The sequence below is a fragment of the Danio aesculapii genome, chromosome 3 (genome assembly GCF_903798145.1).
Source record: "Danio aesculapii chromosome 3, fDanAes4.1, whole genome shotgun sequence".
Classification (NCBI taxonomy): Eukaryota; Metazoa; Chordata; class Actinopteri; order Cypriniformes; family Danionidae; genus Danio; species Danio aesculapii.
This window is the reverse complement of record NC_079437.1, coordinates 6,431,154-6,445,033: the sequence shown is the minus strand read 5'-3', so window position 1 is coordinate 6,445,033 and position 13,880 is coordinate 6,431,154. Positions and strand designations below refer to the sequence as shown.

The 13,880-nt window shown below is 39.4% G+C and overlaps 1 protein-coding gene across 1 annotated transcript; it reads left to right on the top strand.

Moving 5' to 3' along the window:
* zgc:165453 (alpha-2-macroglobulin-P) lies at positions 1–13,030 on the top strand. The gene is given in 36 exon segments (XM_056452996.1): positions 1–149; positions 3,884–4,067; positions 4,256–4,412; positions 4,563–4,615; positions 4,710–4,724; positions 4,816–4,957; positions 4,960–4,980; positions 5,049–5,133; positions 5,202–5,316; positions 5,657–5,777; positions 5,847–5,923; positions 5,925–5,957; positions 6,302–6,472; positions 6,615–6,842; positions 6,908–7,120; positions 7,201–7,350; positions 7,612–7,737; positions 7,821–7,914; positions 8,018–8,173; positions 8,252–8,478; positions 8,928–9,048; positions 9,118–9,239; positions 9,309–9,360; positions 9,431–9,514; positions 10,071–10,247; positions 10,352–10,427; positions 10,504–10,660; positions 10,732–10,806; positions 10,940–11,102; positions 11,221–11,405; positions 11,756–11,977; positions 12,050–12,171; positions 12,317–12,398; positions 12,470–12,550; positions 12,764–12,869; positions 12,949–13,030. Coding segments are annotated over 36 exon segments (4,383 nt in total). The 3' UTR covers positions 12,990–13,030.
* The last annotated feature ends 850 nt before the right edge of the window (positions 13,031–13,880 follow it).

Here is a 13,880-nt window from a genome sequence, read left to right as displayed (position 1 = left end):
ATGGCTGTGATGGAGAGCAGTGTTTGGAAATGGCTCAATCTAGTCCTTTTCCTTTGTTTCGTTGCTGTTGTCAAGATTTCTGACACCCTTGTTGTTGAAGTCCCAAAACCAATAGGACCAGTCACTGCTGATGGACTGGGCTCTGGGCCGTAAGTTCTATTAACTAGCCTTTAAAACCATCCTGTATGTAGTTTCTGTAACTTTCGGACTCTTCTAAAGCATAAATGTACCTTCTGTTTGCAGATATTTAAGAAACATGCTACGTGAACCTACTTAAACCATGCTAATGCAAATATTTTAGCACCCTGGGTTGCCTTAGTGGAACACTGTGTATTTCCTTTGTCATGAAGGCTCTCAGCGTAAGCTGAAAATGTCGTCAGGAGAACCGTAGTGGCCTCTGATAATTAACACGCCATGGATCTCAGATATTACAGATGGAAACATGACCAACAGATCCAGAGCATGCTTTATAGTCTAGCCTTGCTCTGTAAGATGGAGTTTGCAGTCTGGCATCAAATTATAATCCAAATATAAAGTTTATCAAAAAGTGAGCATTCAGTAAGATTGTTTTGATGCAGTACCAAACTTTACCACCACGCTTAATTGGTGACTGTACTGACCTTTACTGTTAAAGGAGGAAATGCTTTCATTTTTGTGAACAGAACTTTCAATTAAGTCGCATCTTGGAGAAATTATTAGGAATAAGTAATGTCAGAAAACAGTAAAACTACTTTCTCTACAAACAAGTGTTTGCTTGACTATACAGACCAAGTATAATAATATAAGAAAATGGAAGTTTGCAACATCAAACCGCATAACGAGCTGTTTTTAGCATCTCTAAATATAGAAGTAAATGAGACTGGACATCTCAAAGGTTCTAATGGTTGCGCCCAGTCGTACGTGAAGGTTAAGGACAGTACATTTTCATTATTTGTAATTGCTTTAATAAAATGAACTGTAATTGTCATACTAAGGGTCCATTTATTAGTCCAATGATAGAACTAGCATAATGGGTGAAGGTTACATGCGTTTAATCCGACACCAATTTATAATAATTTAAATTGATTCATCCAATTCAGTCTGATCACCTTACAGGTTGTGATTTGATCTAATTTAGATTGATTAACCTAACAAATTCTTTTCAGTTAATGGTTCATCACTGGCCCGAAGTTGTTTAGAGTCAGTATGCTGGCCAGCTCCATCTGCTCACGGACCGATCCTCGCAGGTTCTGGTTCTTAGATGAAGGAAATTAGTTCACAGTTATATCCTCTAAGTAATATTAGGCCATCCCATGCTTGCTCATACTTGCAGAAAGTTTGATTTAGCCCCTAGATTATATCATACTAAGTCAGTGATTTGTCAGAAATCAACAGGTCTCCAATGCTGTGCCTATGCTCCATTTATTGAGCCTGAATGTATGACTAATCCTGGTCGTAGGCTGCGGAAACATCAGCCTAAACCATCTACTAGATTTAAGTGATTTCAGGAGATATTAGAGTTGACCAAGAATTGTACATTTATTTGTCAGGCAAAGATTTTCCATTCCAGTTCACATAATTAAACAAAATAAGCCAATTCAGATGGTACAACATCAATTATTCAAAGATGCATTTAAGAGTTGGATACTTAATACCAGACCATGTAGAAATGCATTGCATGATATAAGTCCTGATGCAGAGCTCAGAGACTCAACACTGCAACAGGGAATCCTGGCTATAGGATCCCACAGACACTTCTGCACTTTTCAGCAAAATACTCAAATCACCATAAATTCAAGACAATAAAAGCTTCACATCAACACATGCCCAGGCAAGGTTCTTGGTGAAACCCCAAATTAACTGATATAAGGGAGATTGTAAAATAGTAGTGAAATCAGGACCACTTTACCAATCACACAGACATTTAAAATGACACCAAACATGAATATAAAGCCACAAGATACACCATTATTAAAAACTTAAACATTCTGTGTGGAATGTGAGTGAGCTGCTCTGGTGGAGAAGGTAAAGCCCAGGATAAAGAGGGAGGCTCAGGATGCATTATCGAGACCACCTGAACCACTGGTTTCCTAGCTGATCTTCTTCGATTAGAAAGTTTGTTTTAGTGCCGGACCATTCTTGTGGTCTTGTCTCATGTGGAGTTCCATAACAGTTCTCGGGGTTTAATATTATGGAGCTATAGCCATCCTTGCACTTCACAATGTGTATATAGTAGAGGTTCTCCTGCCACCAGTGTCTATGTTTTTCATGGGTTTTACATCTACACTGTCACAAAGAAATTGTAAGAGTTTATTTATTTATATAAATAACTTATGCGATCTGAACCCCTAAAATGAAAGTACAAAGGTGCAAAGAGAACTTTATCGATATGAACTTTTTAGATCACTTTAGTACAGTTTGTGTATGATAATAGACATGCACAATGTTTTATTTATTTATTTTTTTTTTAAGCAATAAATTTATGCAGTCATAAACCCGTTTTGAGCGTTAATATGACGGTGATTTGATGGTTCACAAAAGTTGCAGACGCCTTTACCGATTTCAAAATGCTTTTGTAAACATCCAGTTATTCTTTACACCGATTAATAAACCGGCTACACTAATACTACTATTGCTACTATAAGGAAAATCCACTCTAACTGTAAAACTAAAATTGCTCTCGACACCTTAAAGGGCCAAGCATGCAGACCAGAACAAGGAGTAAACCTATTGCGTATCATATTTAACAAACCGTTTACTAGGAATTTTATATAATTTCTCACATGAATAATTGAATATTAATCAGATGATGTCATTACGCTGCTGTGGCATCAGCCAATCGTTGCGTTGCTGATCATGATTTCGAGGATCGATTCGATCTGTCCTTCACAACACATGCAGCGATCTCAGATCAGTTCATCCAGACATTTTAATCTGATTCACAAACTTGTTTGAAAAACCAAATTAGCCAGAGATCAGTTATCAAGATTAACAGATCCAGGATCTGCCAAATCATCTTAGATCATTTTAAGCGAGATACGAAGTGAGTCACTCACCGCATGCGCCGTACTGCGCGATTTGCCTTCTATAAGCTACAATAACAAACGCCTGACATCGCTAACATCCGTATCCCTCAAAGCTGTATAGAATTAAACATTTAGAGATGGTGACACAACGCGACTTGCGTGTGCCTTTAATGCACCCCTTGATGCTTAAGGACGTCACACCGCGAATGCGCCGCTCAGAGCTGCGGCACGGCGTTCGCATGACAGTTGATGGTATCACACACCAGACATGCACATTTGCATGTTATTTAAAATGAAACCATTTAGATGGCACTTTGTGGCCCGGCAGAAAAATGAACAGTCATTAGTGGTGGCTGGGCGCCGCTGACTTGCGAATTCTAAAATGCATGGCGCTGCACATGGCCGAGCAGAGCTTCTGGTGTGCGACCTGCTTCATGCTCTTGTCGCAGCACCGGAATTGGGCACCGAAATTCATATGCTGATTCAGTCCAGTGCATACTGGTTCCAAAGGTACTGGTGCCATAATGGCACCGGGTTTTGGTTACCAACCCTAGTTACCAGTCTTGCTATGTGTATCGCTCTTATCTTGATATATGGCTCTGCCTTCAGGATACAATGTGTGAACCATTGGGTCACATGGCTGTCCAGAATGGTTGCAGTCTATGGCAGTGATTGGCCCATCCAGCACAAGTATTGGGTCAATGGAATGCCAAGAGTTTTATTGTCCAACCACTGTATTTTCAGGTTTAGCCAGCATCAATTAGCTGAACCATATTCGGTAGTAGATTTAACTGTGGAACACATTTTCATCAATTTCTCCAGCAAGGCTACACCTATAGGGAACTGATCCATTCTTGATGTAAACTGTTTTTCCACAGGTTCTTCATGGTGACATTTCCTTCACTGATTGAGTCTGGCTCTGAAGCTAAATTGTGTGCTAGTCTTCTGAAGCCCAAAGGGAGTCTCACAATGACCATTTCTCTGATCGATGAGAAAAGCTCAGAAATTCAACTTGTGCAGCAGACGTCCCGGAGGAAGTTTCACAGCTGTTTTCATTTCCAGGTTTATTGAATTTTCTTACAATATATGGATGTTTCTTCTGGTTTTTGGTCTGTTAAACTGTTCTCTCAAATGAAAATGACCCCCCCCCCCCCCCCAAACATTCCTAATATCTTTGCTTGTTACATATCAGGTTTTAAGTTGAGGAAATGTGAATTTCTGGGTGTGAAATATCCACTGTTTCTCTACAGGCTCCTCAAGTAAGTGGAGATTCAGTGCAGACGGTGAGGGTGGTTGTTCAGGGAAAGTCCTTCAAAATGACTGAAGAGCGTAAAGTGATGTTCAGGTCTTATCTGCCTCTGACCTTCATCCAGACAGACAAACCCCTCTACAATCCAGGACAGACAGGTGAGCTGTGAGAGCTTTATCAGAGTATTAGTGAAGCACCTCAAATAAGAGCTTCCTGTACAAAACAAAAATTATATCTATTTAGAGTGAATATGCCCCCTGATCAGTACAGTCTAACAGGTGCTTTATCACTTTTTTCCCCTCCCCCAGTGAATTTCAGAGTTCTTACAATGAGTGATAAGTTTGTGCCTCAAGACCAAATGGTTAAGGTTTTTTTTTTTTCTTTTTTTTTCTCCCCGTTCCCTAATATAACTTCTCAAATATCATTGGCTAATGGTAACATTCTTGGTCTTTCAGTACAGTCTGGTAGTGGTGGAGGGTAAGAACTGTATTGGTGGTTTGACGCAGAAGAAATTTTATTAACTATTTTCCCCCTTAATTTGTGCTGTTTAATTTTCGTTAGGACAATAACAAGATCCGAATTCATCAGTGGACAAACATTTCATCCACAAACTGGATATTGGAGCTTTCTCATGTCTTAGACAGAGAAGCACAGGTTGGGACGTACACACTGAGGGCTTATATTGGTGATCGAATGATCTCCCAGACTTTGATGTGAAAAAATATGGTGAGTCTTGATATCATCTACAACTGTACAACAGCAGATCTGAGGTCTTAAAGCTCTTTCTGTTTTAGTTTTACCCAAGTTTGATGCAACTCTAAACACACCGCAGACGTATAGTGTTGCAGATGTGGGACTGAAAATTGAGGCTTGTGGAAAGTGAGTGAAGCCTTTAGTCTTAGTAATGCTTCATTTGTGGTCTTTCTGATCTATTCTTGCTCTTTCAGATACACATATGGGCAGCCTGTACCCGGTCAAGTGTTTGTGAACCTGTGCCGTCAACCTCTTACCTTCATTCAGGATTCTAAAGTGACCAGCATTTGTCTGAATGAAACTGCTTGGGTATGAGTGACCACTGTACACCGAAGGCCCATATAGTCACAAATATCTGAAGGCTAAAAGCAGCTCCTAACTTGCAGATTTAGGAAATCCTAAATAATAGGGATTATTATTATTATTATTATTAGTAGTAGTAGTAGTAGTAGTAGTAGTAGTAGTAGTAGTAGTAGTAGTACGCTTCCAAGAGAACTAACCTGATGTATTAGTTTATGGTTTGGTCACTACTGCTATCATAAAAATTGCAATGGCTATTTTCAGCAGCCCTTTTTATCATGTGTATATAATAAATATTTATTTTTTTAGATATCAATGTGTCTGATCCGTATAACCATTTTGCCACCAGATGAACGACACCGGCTGTGCCTCTCTAACACTCAGTACATCAACATTTTTTTGGCACCAGTTTTGAGAATAACCTGCAGATTCCTTCATTGTTAATGTCAACGTCACAGAGAAGGGAACAGGTAAACTACAGGCTGAATTCAACATGCTGTTTTTATTTGGTGCCTTCATATTACGTTTCCCCCTTCCAGATGTTGTCATGTCAAAATCTGCAACTGTGTCGATTACATTTGAAGTTGGCAAGGTCACATTTGTGGATCTCCCGATAGTTCTATGATTATGGGTCAACGGTGAATGGGAAGGCAAGTTGATATTCATCACTTGTTGCAGAAATCTCCTTTTTTTCGGGCTTTCCTTTCAAAGGTGGTGCAAGTTGACTTGTAAAACATACCATATATTTAAAACATGCTGATATATTTAATCCAACCAAATTTTTTCTGCTTGAATGTGGAGTTACCTCTCTTGTGTTAAGCAAATGTCCACTAATTCCAATCATGGCAAATGCATTGTGCAATCCTGTTTGTACATGCCTCCCTGCAGAAGTTCACCTATATTCGCAAGTTTGCATTGACCCGAGTTATTTAAATTTTTTTTTGGAAACAAGTTCAACAATTCAAGGTCAGTGCTTCATTCTCTCCCTACATAGGTCTCTGTGACTGATTTCAATGGTAACCCAGTCAGTACCAAGGTAGTCTATCTGCTGGACAGCAGCATATGGCCCAACAAGATGCTCTTCAATGTGACCACAGATGAAAGCGGATTTGCAGAGTTCTCCCTCAACACTACTAGTTTTCCTAAAGCTAATCTGAACCTTGTGGTATGACTTGCAAATTTTGAACCTGTACTCTTTCAAGAAATGCATTGAGAAATGTATTGAGCGTTCAAATTTTTTTCCAGCAAAGTATTTAACACTTTTTTTTTTTTCTTTTTTTTTTTTTTTTCTCTTCCCTTCCCCTCAGGCAAGTGCAACTCCACAGGGTTATTTTGATTCTAATTCGCCACACTTTGCTACAGATACACAGGTGGTTCAGCTTTCCCAAACTGCTGCTCCTGACAACCCAACCTTTAGTGATCTGTCTATAGTGACTCTACAGCAGCCTCTGAAGTGTGGCACCACTTATCCAGTGACTGTCAAGTATTCATTTGTTGGAGAGACTGGCGACTACAGTGCTGACATCATCTATATGGTGAATTTTTAAATTTTGCTTTGTTGGACTATTTGTTTGGTACTAATCTAGCTGTCTGTTGTTAGGTCATGTCCAGAGGAGTTCTCGTTCTGCATGGCTATAAACCTGTTCAAGCTCTGGCTTCTAATACCCTCACGAATGGCACTGTGATCTTTGATCTCCCGGTCCATGCAAAGATGGCTCCGATGGTGCAGATTCTGGTCTTCTGTGTTCTGCCTAGTCAGACTGTAGTGACTGGTAGTGCATCTTTTAACACTGAGAAGTGCTTCTCAAATCAGGTATTTGTAGATCCAGTTGTCTTTGCTTCATGTAGGGAGTGTGACATGCCTTTTTTTTTATTTATATATTTTTGTTGCAGGTTTCTCTACAGTTCTCTCCTGCTACAGCTGTTCCTGGTGAAGGAAATGTTTTGACCGTCTCTGCTCAAGCAGGATCTCTATGTGGCCTCAGTGCTATAGATCAAAGTGTCCTGATCATGCAGTCAGGAGGACGTCTGAATGCAGATTCGGTAACTAATTAGCTGTTTTATTAACTTGCAGTGCAATCTGATGCTCTTTAAAATAAGCTCAAATCAACTTCACAATCTTAATTTTCAAAAAAAATAAGTTCCACAAAGAGGGCTGGGGAGGGAAATGTTTTGTCAGTGTAGAATGTCATCCAAAACATCCATGACTAAACATTTATTTTTGCTCAAAATACAATGCAAATTTGGGAGATTTAACGGTAAACTTGAGTTGACTTTGAGGTCTTCTGGTTTGGTCTTTCTCAGGTGTTTAACATGCTCCCTCTCCAATCACTATCTGATTATCCACCTGGTGTTGAAGATCTACAGGACTGCCTAAATGTTCGACCTCTTCGAGCTGTTCCTACAGATCAAGCTTATAACACCTTTAAGGTAAAACCAATTTTATTATTTATTTTATTATAATTTTTTTTTTTATTTATATGTTTTAATTTATTATTATTTTTTTTTTAAAGAGTGTGGGAATTAAGATTGCAACAAATCTGCCAGTTCGAGAACCTCAGTGCCTAACATACAGAGGGCTGAACTACTATCGCAACTTCCAGGGTGGTATGTCAGATTTAGTTAAACCAAAAATTTGCCAGCTGTAACGCCGAAAGTACAAGTCTTTCAAAGGTTTGCGGTTAACTCTAATTTGAAACATTTTTCTCAGTTCCCTTTCAACCTCTAGAAAGTTTTGAAATGCTTGAAAGTGTTGCTGCACCTGTAGCACTAGAAGAACATGTTGGAGGTGACAGAGGTTCCCCTGCTGATGTGACCATCAGGACGTACTTTCCAGAAACCTGGATCTGGCAACTCATTACTGTGGGGGTGGTGGAACCTTTATAATTTTATTTATTTAGTTTTTTAAATTTCACTAACTTATTTTTTCCCTCTTCTCCCTTCAGAGACTCTGGGTCCACATCAGTTCCCCTGACAGTTCCTGATACGATCACCACATGGGACACTGAGGCCTTCTGTCTAGCCTCCAGTGGTTTTGGTCTGGCTCCACCAGTTCTGCTGACCTCCTTCCAGCCCTTCTTCCTGGAGCTCACCCTGCCTTACTCCATAATCCGTGGGGAAATTTTAAAACTGAAGGCCACGGTCTTTAATTATCTGTCCCAATGCATCAAGGTCTGGGTTCTATTAATCTATATGAAAATCCTAATATTAACCCTAATGTTGAAAAAAAAGAAACCACCTCTTTTTTTAAAATTCACCAATCTTTGGGATCTGATTGCTTATCCCACTGTAGAATTAGTCACTTCAGGATGACCAGTTTCTAATACTTAGAGAAGATCCTCCCACATGCTTTCTTTGTAAATGCATTTTAACGATCAAGATTTGCTTTAATTCTGCGAGTAAGGCATTTTATTCAGTTAATTCTTTTGAAGCACCTGAATCAAAGTACGATTTGTAGGTTAAGCTTAAAACAGTTAAGACTTAAACACAATCTTAATCTCCAGTACCCTCTTGCTCATCATGAAAATGGTTACAGGCGCTATCATTATTTTAGAACAAATAGGTTGCGCTTGTGGTGATGGATCCTTGTGTGTAAAGTGCCTAATGCTTTTCATTATCAGGTTCAAGTGACTCCAACACCATCCTCCAACTTCACTCTTAAATCCATTGGTCACTATTCAACCCATCTCTCTGCCAACGGGAGAAAGACCTTCAAATGGGATTTAACTGCTTCTGTTATTGGTTGGTTCTTGGCTGACTTCTTTAAATGGACAGTGTAGGGGTGTTGCTCAACTGATTTCTTTTGTGTAGGAACCGTAAATGTGACCATCAGTGCCCAGGCCAACCCATCAGAGCAACTGTGTGACAATCAGGTTGTGACCGTACCATCAAGAGGACACACTGACATTGTCACTCGAAGTCTGCTGGTTCTGGTAAGTAACCAATATTAAGTCTGAAAGCGGAGCTTATGGTGCTTTTTTACTGTTGTGTTTTTCCGGTAGGCTGAAGGAGTAGAAAGGACCTTTACCCGGAGTTGGTTACTCTGTCCAAAGGGTTAGTTCAGCTTAATACATGACCACTAGAGATCCAAGTCCTGTCAACTGATCAGTTGTTTAATTCACAGGAAGCATGCTTTCGGAGCATGTGAAGATCACATTTCCAACAAAAGTCATCCAGGGATCAGCCAGATGCTCTGTATCAGTCATAGGTAAAGTTTCCTAGAGGGACACTGTAACCCTACTGTAGGGCAGCACAGACTCGTTTTAATTGGCAGTCATACTTTAAGCAGCAGTTGCTTTTTAAGATTAATCCGTGATAGCAGACATTCTACATGTGTAAAATAATAAAGTTAATTAACCCTGACAAACTTAACACGAGTCTGCTAATCTTAGAATGTTAACTGTGTCTGCTTAATAAATGCTGCACAGTTGACAGGTTTTAAAACATTGGGCAGATTGTCCACTTGAGTAAAAAAGTTCAAACCTGGAGATTGCATGAAATTCAATTCCTTTCATGTGCTTGTCTGCTTCCCCTAATTCTGTGATCAAACCTGAACCTTAACCATTGTGACCATTTAGATCCATGTATTCAGTTCCACAAGCAAATTTGATCGATTTAAAAAGGATTCCAAAGTAAGTCCTTATTCAGTGAATTTCACAGCCCAATGAGTCTTAGGACACTGACTTTCCAGTTACTTGTCTAATTTTGATTTTATTTTAATATTTTTTTTGTCCTTGCCTGATTTTTATATATATCTGTCATAGGGGACATAATGGGTCTTGCACTGAAGAATTTGGCAAACTTGCTACAGATGCCTTATGGCTGTGGAGAACAGAATATGATCATTCTTGCTCCCAATATTTACACCCTGCAATATCTGAAAGTAACTGCACAGCTCACCCCGGCCATCCAAGACACTGCCATGAATTATTTTCAGAGTGGTATAATCAAATCTGAGTATTTATCAAGTCTAAAGCATTCCAATCTGTAAGACTGGAAATTCTCTATGCCTCCTAATCAAATTTTGGTGTTTGGACTGGAACAGGTTATCAAAGAGAGCTGAACTACAGGCACCGCGATGGTTCATTCAGCACTTTTGGTTATGATGAGTCCAATACATGGTGCGTGTCCTAAGGTTCAAGTATTGATTTAAAGCAGAAATATTTATTTTATCCCATCTATCTAACACATACACAGGTTGACTACCTTTGTCATGAGGACTTTTGGCCTAGCGAAGGACTTCACCTACATAGATCCCAATGTTCTACAGAGTGCAAAGGACTGGTTGATAAGCAAGCAGGGTTCAAATGGTGGTTTTATGCAACAGGGGACTCTGTACCACAGTGACATGAAGGTATATCACGTTTCTTCAAACATTCTATAACCAAGGCTGATCTTGAATGTTTTTTTTTTTTTTTTTTTAAGGGTGGGGTTGATGATAACGTGACTATGACTGGCTACATAGTTGCATCGCTGCTTGAAATTGGAGTTCCAGTCACGGTAAACTTTAGTTAAAATATTGGAAAAAGTAAATTTAGTTTTACTATTTTTGTACCCCAAACTTATTTAAATTATGACATATCCACAGCACTAAACCTTGACCAAATAAAGTTGACTCCCTCTTTCCTTCCAGGATCCTGTCATTACTAAGGCTCTGTCATTTTTGAGGCCTCTTGTTGGGAATCTGGGAAACACTTATGTAACTGCTCTGCTCGCCTATACCTTCAGTCTGGCTGGAGAGACCAACACCCGAGCACAGCTTTTAAGTGCCCTGAGAAACATTGCCATTTCTGAAGGTAATTTATCCATAAAATTAAGTTAGACCTGTTTATAAATTGGTTTGGCAATAGGTCTTCCTGTCACTCAGTCTAGTTTTTTTTAAAGTTGGCTTGCTTAAACACACCTTTCTTTTAGGTACTACTCTCCACTGGTCTCAGACTTCTTCTGGCAATACTCTGGCAGTGGAGATCAGTGCATATGTGCTGCTAGCAGTTCTCACTGTACAGCCTGTGACCACTGCTAATCTGGGCTATGCTAACCGCATTGTCAACTGGCTTGTGGCCCAGCAGAATCCCTATGGTGGCTTTACCACCACTCAGGTGACTTCAGCTAGCAAATGATACCATAATACAGGCATGATTTAACATTAACTAAAGTGCATTCTTTGGGGCATTGTGTAACTTGTACTGAACTTGTTTTTGATTACCTGGAAGCTCATGCTCCTATACAAAAACTGCACTGCCTTCAAGACACCTGTATAAAACCCTCTACCAAATTATATAAATATAGGCTGTGTTTTAGTAAAATACAGATGCTCAAGTTTCATGAGTTACAGTGCTTAAGTTGTTGCCAAACTGTGGCAAATCCCAAGCAGCTTAATTCGTAAGTGTTCTGAATTTGAACCACTTGAAATGGTTTCTTTAAACTTTTGGTCATTTTGCTCTTCTAGGACACAGTGGTGGCTCTTCAGGCCATGGCTCTGTATGCTGCACGAGTCTTCAGCCCTGGAGGCTCCAGCACAGTCACAGTTCAGTCCTCGGTGCCAGCAGGAGATGTGTTCAACTTTGATGTTACTCCCAACAACCGCCTGCTGTATCAGGAGAATCCACTGAAGAACTTTCCAGGCACATATAGTGTTGTAGCAACTGGATCTGCCTGTGCTTCTGTACAGGTCTGTATGCACGCTCATTTATGTTGGTGGCTTTACCACATGGATTCATTGCCTTTATTTTTACGGCCACAGGTTTTCTGTTTCTACAACATCCCAACTCCTGTTAGAGTTTCCAAAACACTGAGTGTTGTTGCGACGTTGACTGGAAACTGCCAGGCTGCACCAGTCAATTTAATGTTGACCTTTACAGTAAAGTAGGAATCTTTTTATTTAATTTTTTTTTTTTATTTTGTACCAGGGCCTTTAAGGTCACGTGTTTATTTCAGACCTTTTAGCCCTCAAAGTACAAATTGTATAATCACCTTAAATAAATTCCCCCAATTTTTTTCTTTTTTTAAGTTACAATGGTCCAAAACCAACTACTAACATGGTTCTGGTGGACATTAAGCTCTTGTCAGGATTCACTGCAGATACCTCACTGGTTGGTATGAGTTTTCAGGTTGACTTTTGGGATCCTTGAGACTTCTTTCTGAGTGTTTTTCGTTCTCGCAGCTTGGATCTCCACCCAATTTTGCTCCATTAGTGCAGAGGGTTGATTCTGATGGTGATCATGTCCTTGTCTATCTACAAGAGGTGAGACTGGAGTTTCTACTAAACTTGCTACCTTAACTGTCAGGACTTTTGACATCTTATATTTTCACCAACTTGAAGACAGAAGACACAGTAGCTTGCATTTGGAGCAGTTCTGTGTTTTTTTTTTTTTTTTTTTTTTTTTTTTTTTTTTTTTTTTTTTTTTTAAGTGGGGAAAAAGTTTAAGTGAACCATCCTCTCTATCTCCATCTGCAGGTTCCCAAAGGCATCCCTGTGACCTACAGTATACAGCTGACACAGACTGTTGCTGTGCAGAATCTCAAGCCAGCGGTCATCAATATTTATGACTATTATCAGAGAAGTACGTTTGTCATACTTGAGATTTTAATTAAGCTGAACTTCCTGTAGATGGCACTCATGCTCTGCTTTCTCTTTTTCAGGTGACAGTTTTGAGACCACTTACACGTCCCCCTGTCCATGATTGTTTCAGTTCTGACTACTGAATTTTGAAAATAAAAGTCCTTTTTTTAAACATTGCATTCTTTAAATGTTAATCAAGTGTTCCGCTCCCTTGAATGAAAACTGGTGGTGGTTTACTGCATCCCAAATTTATTATTGAGAAACTTCAAATGAGATTTTTGCTTTCCATAATCTTTAAAAGTACATAATCCAATTTTTAGATTGTCACTCTTAGCTACTTTTTTATTTGGTGATTCAAGTTATTTGATAGATAGATATATTCTTCAAAGTGGTGCCAAGTTCAGGGTTTCCTTTAGTAAACCACATTGATTTCAGTTCACTCAAATACAGTCCTGTGTCTGTACATCTAAATTGCCATCTAGTGTAAGTATAGTTTTCACATTGACAATCACTTTGGCATGAACTAGGGCTGAATGATACAAGAGAATTTCTATGTAATGGTTTTTCAGATCGAACTAATTCTAATATAGACTAAACTGTGTAGAGGTACAATTTTATCTTTAAGGCCTGTGCACATCGAGATTCCTTTTGCTCTTGTTTTCCGTCAATGTTTAACGCCTCATGACGACTAAAATGGCGGCAATGTGATCGTACACACCAACGCGCAAAACGCCAGGCGTGAAAGCATCATTTTAAAGAAACGCCTCATGCTTGTGTGGATTTATTTATTTTTTTGACGCCACGTCAACCTTCAATCAAATAGGTACTTGTTCATGTGCACTGAGATACTGAAGTTACAGTAAACTGCACTTGGAGTCGCTCAAGCGCAAAACTGAATCCAAGCGCACATTTGAAGATGCCCAGAGGTGACATGAACGTGGAGCTGCCTATTGCACTGATCAATTTCTTCATTGCAGGAGCTGCTACTTTAAACATGCTTGTTTCTAATCAC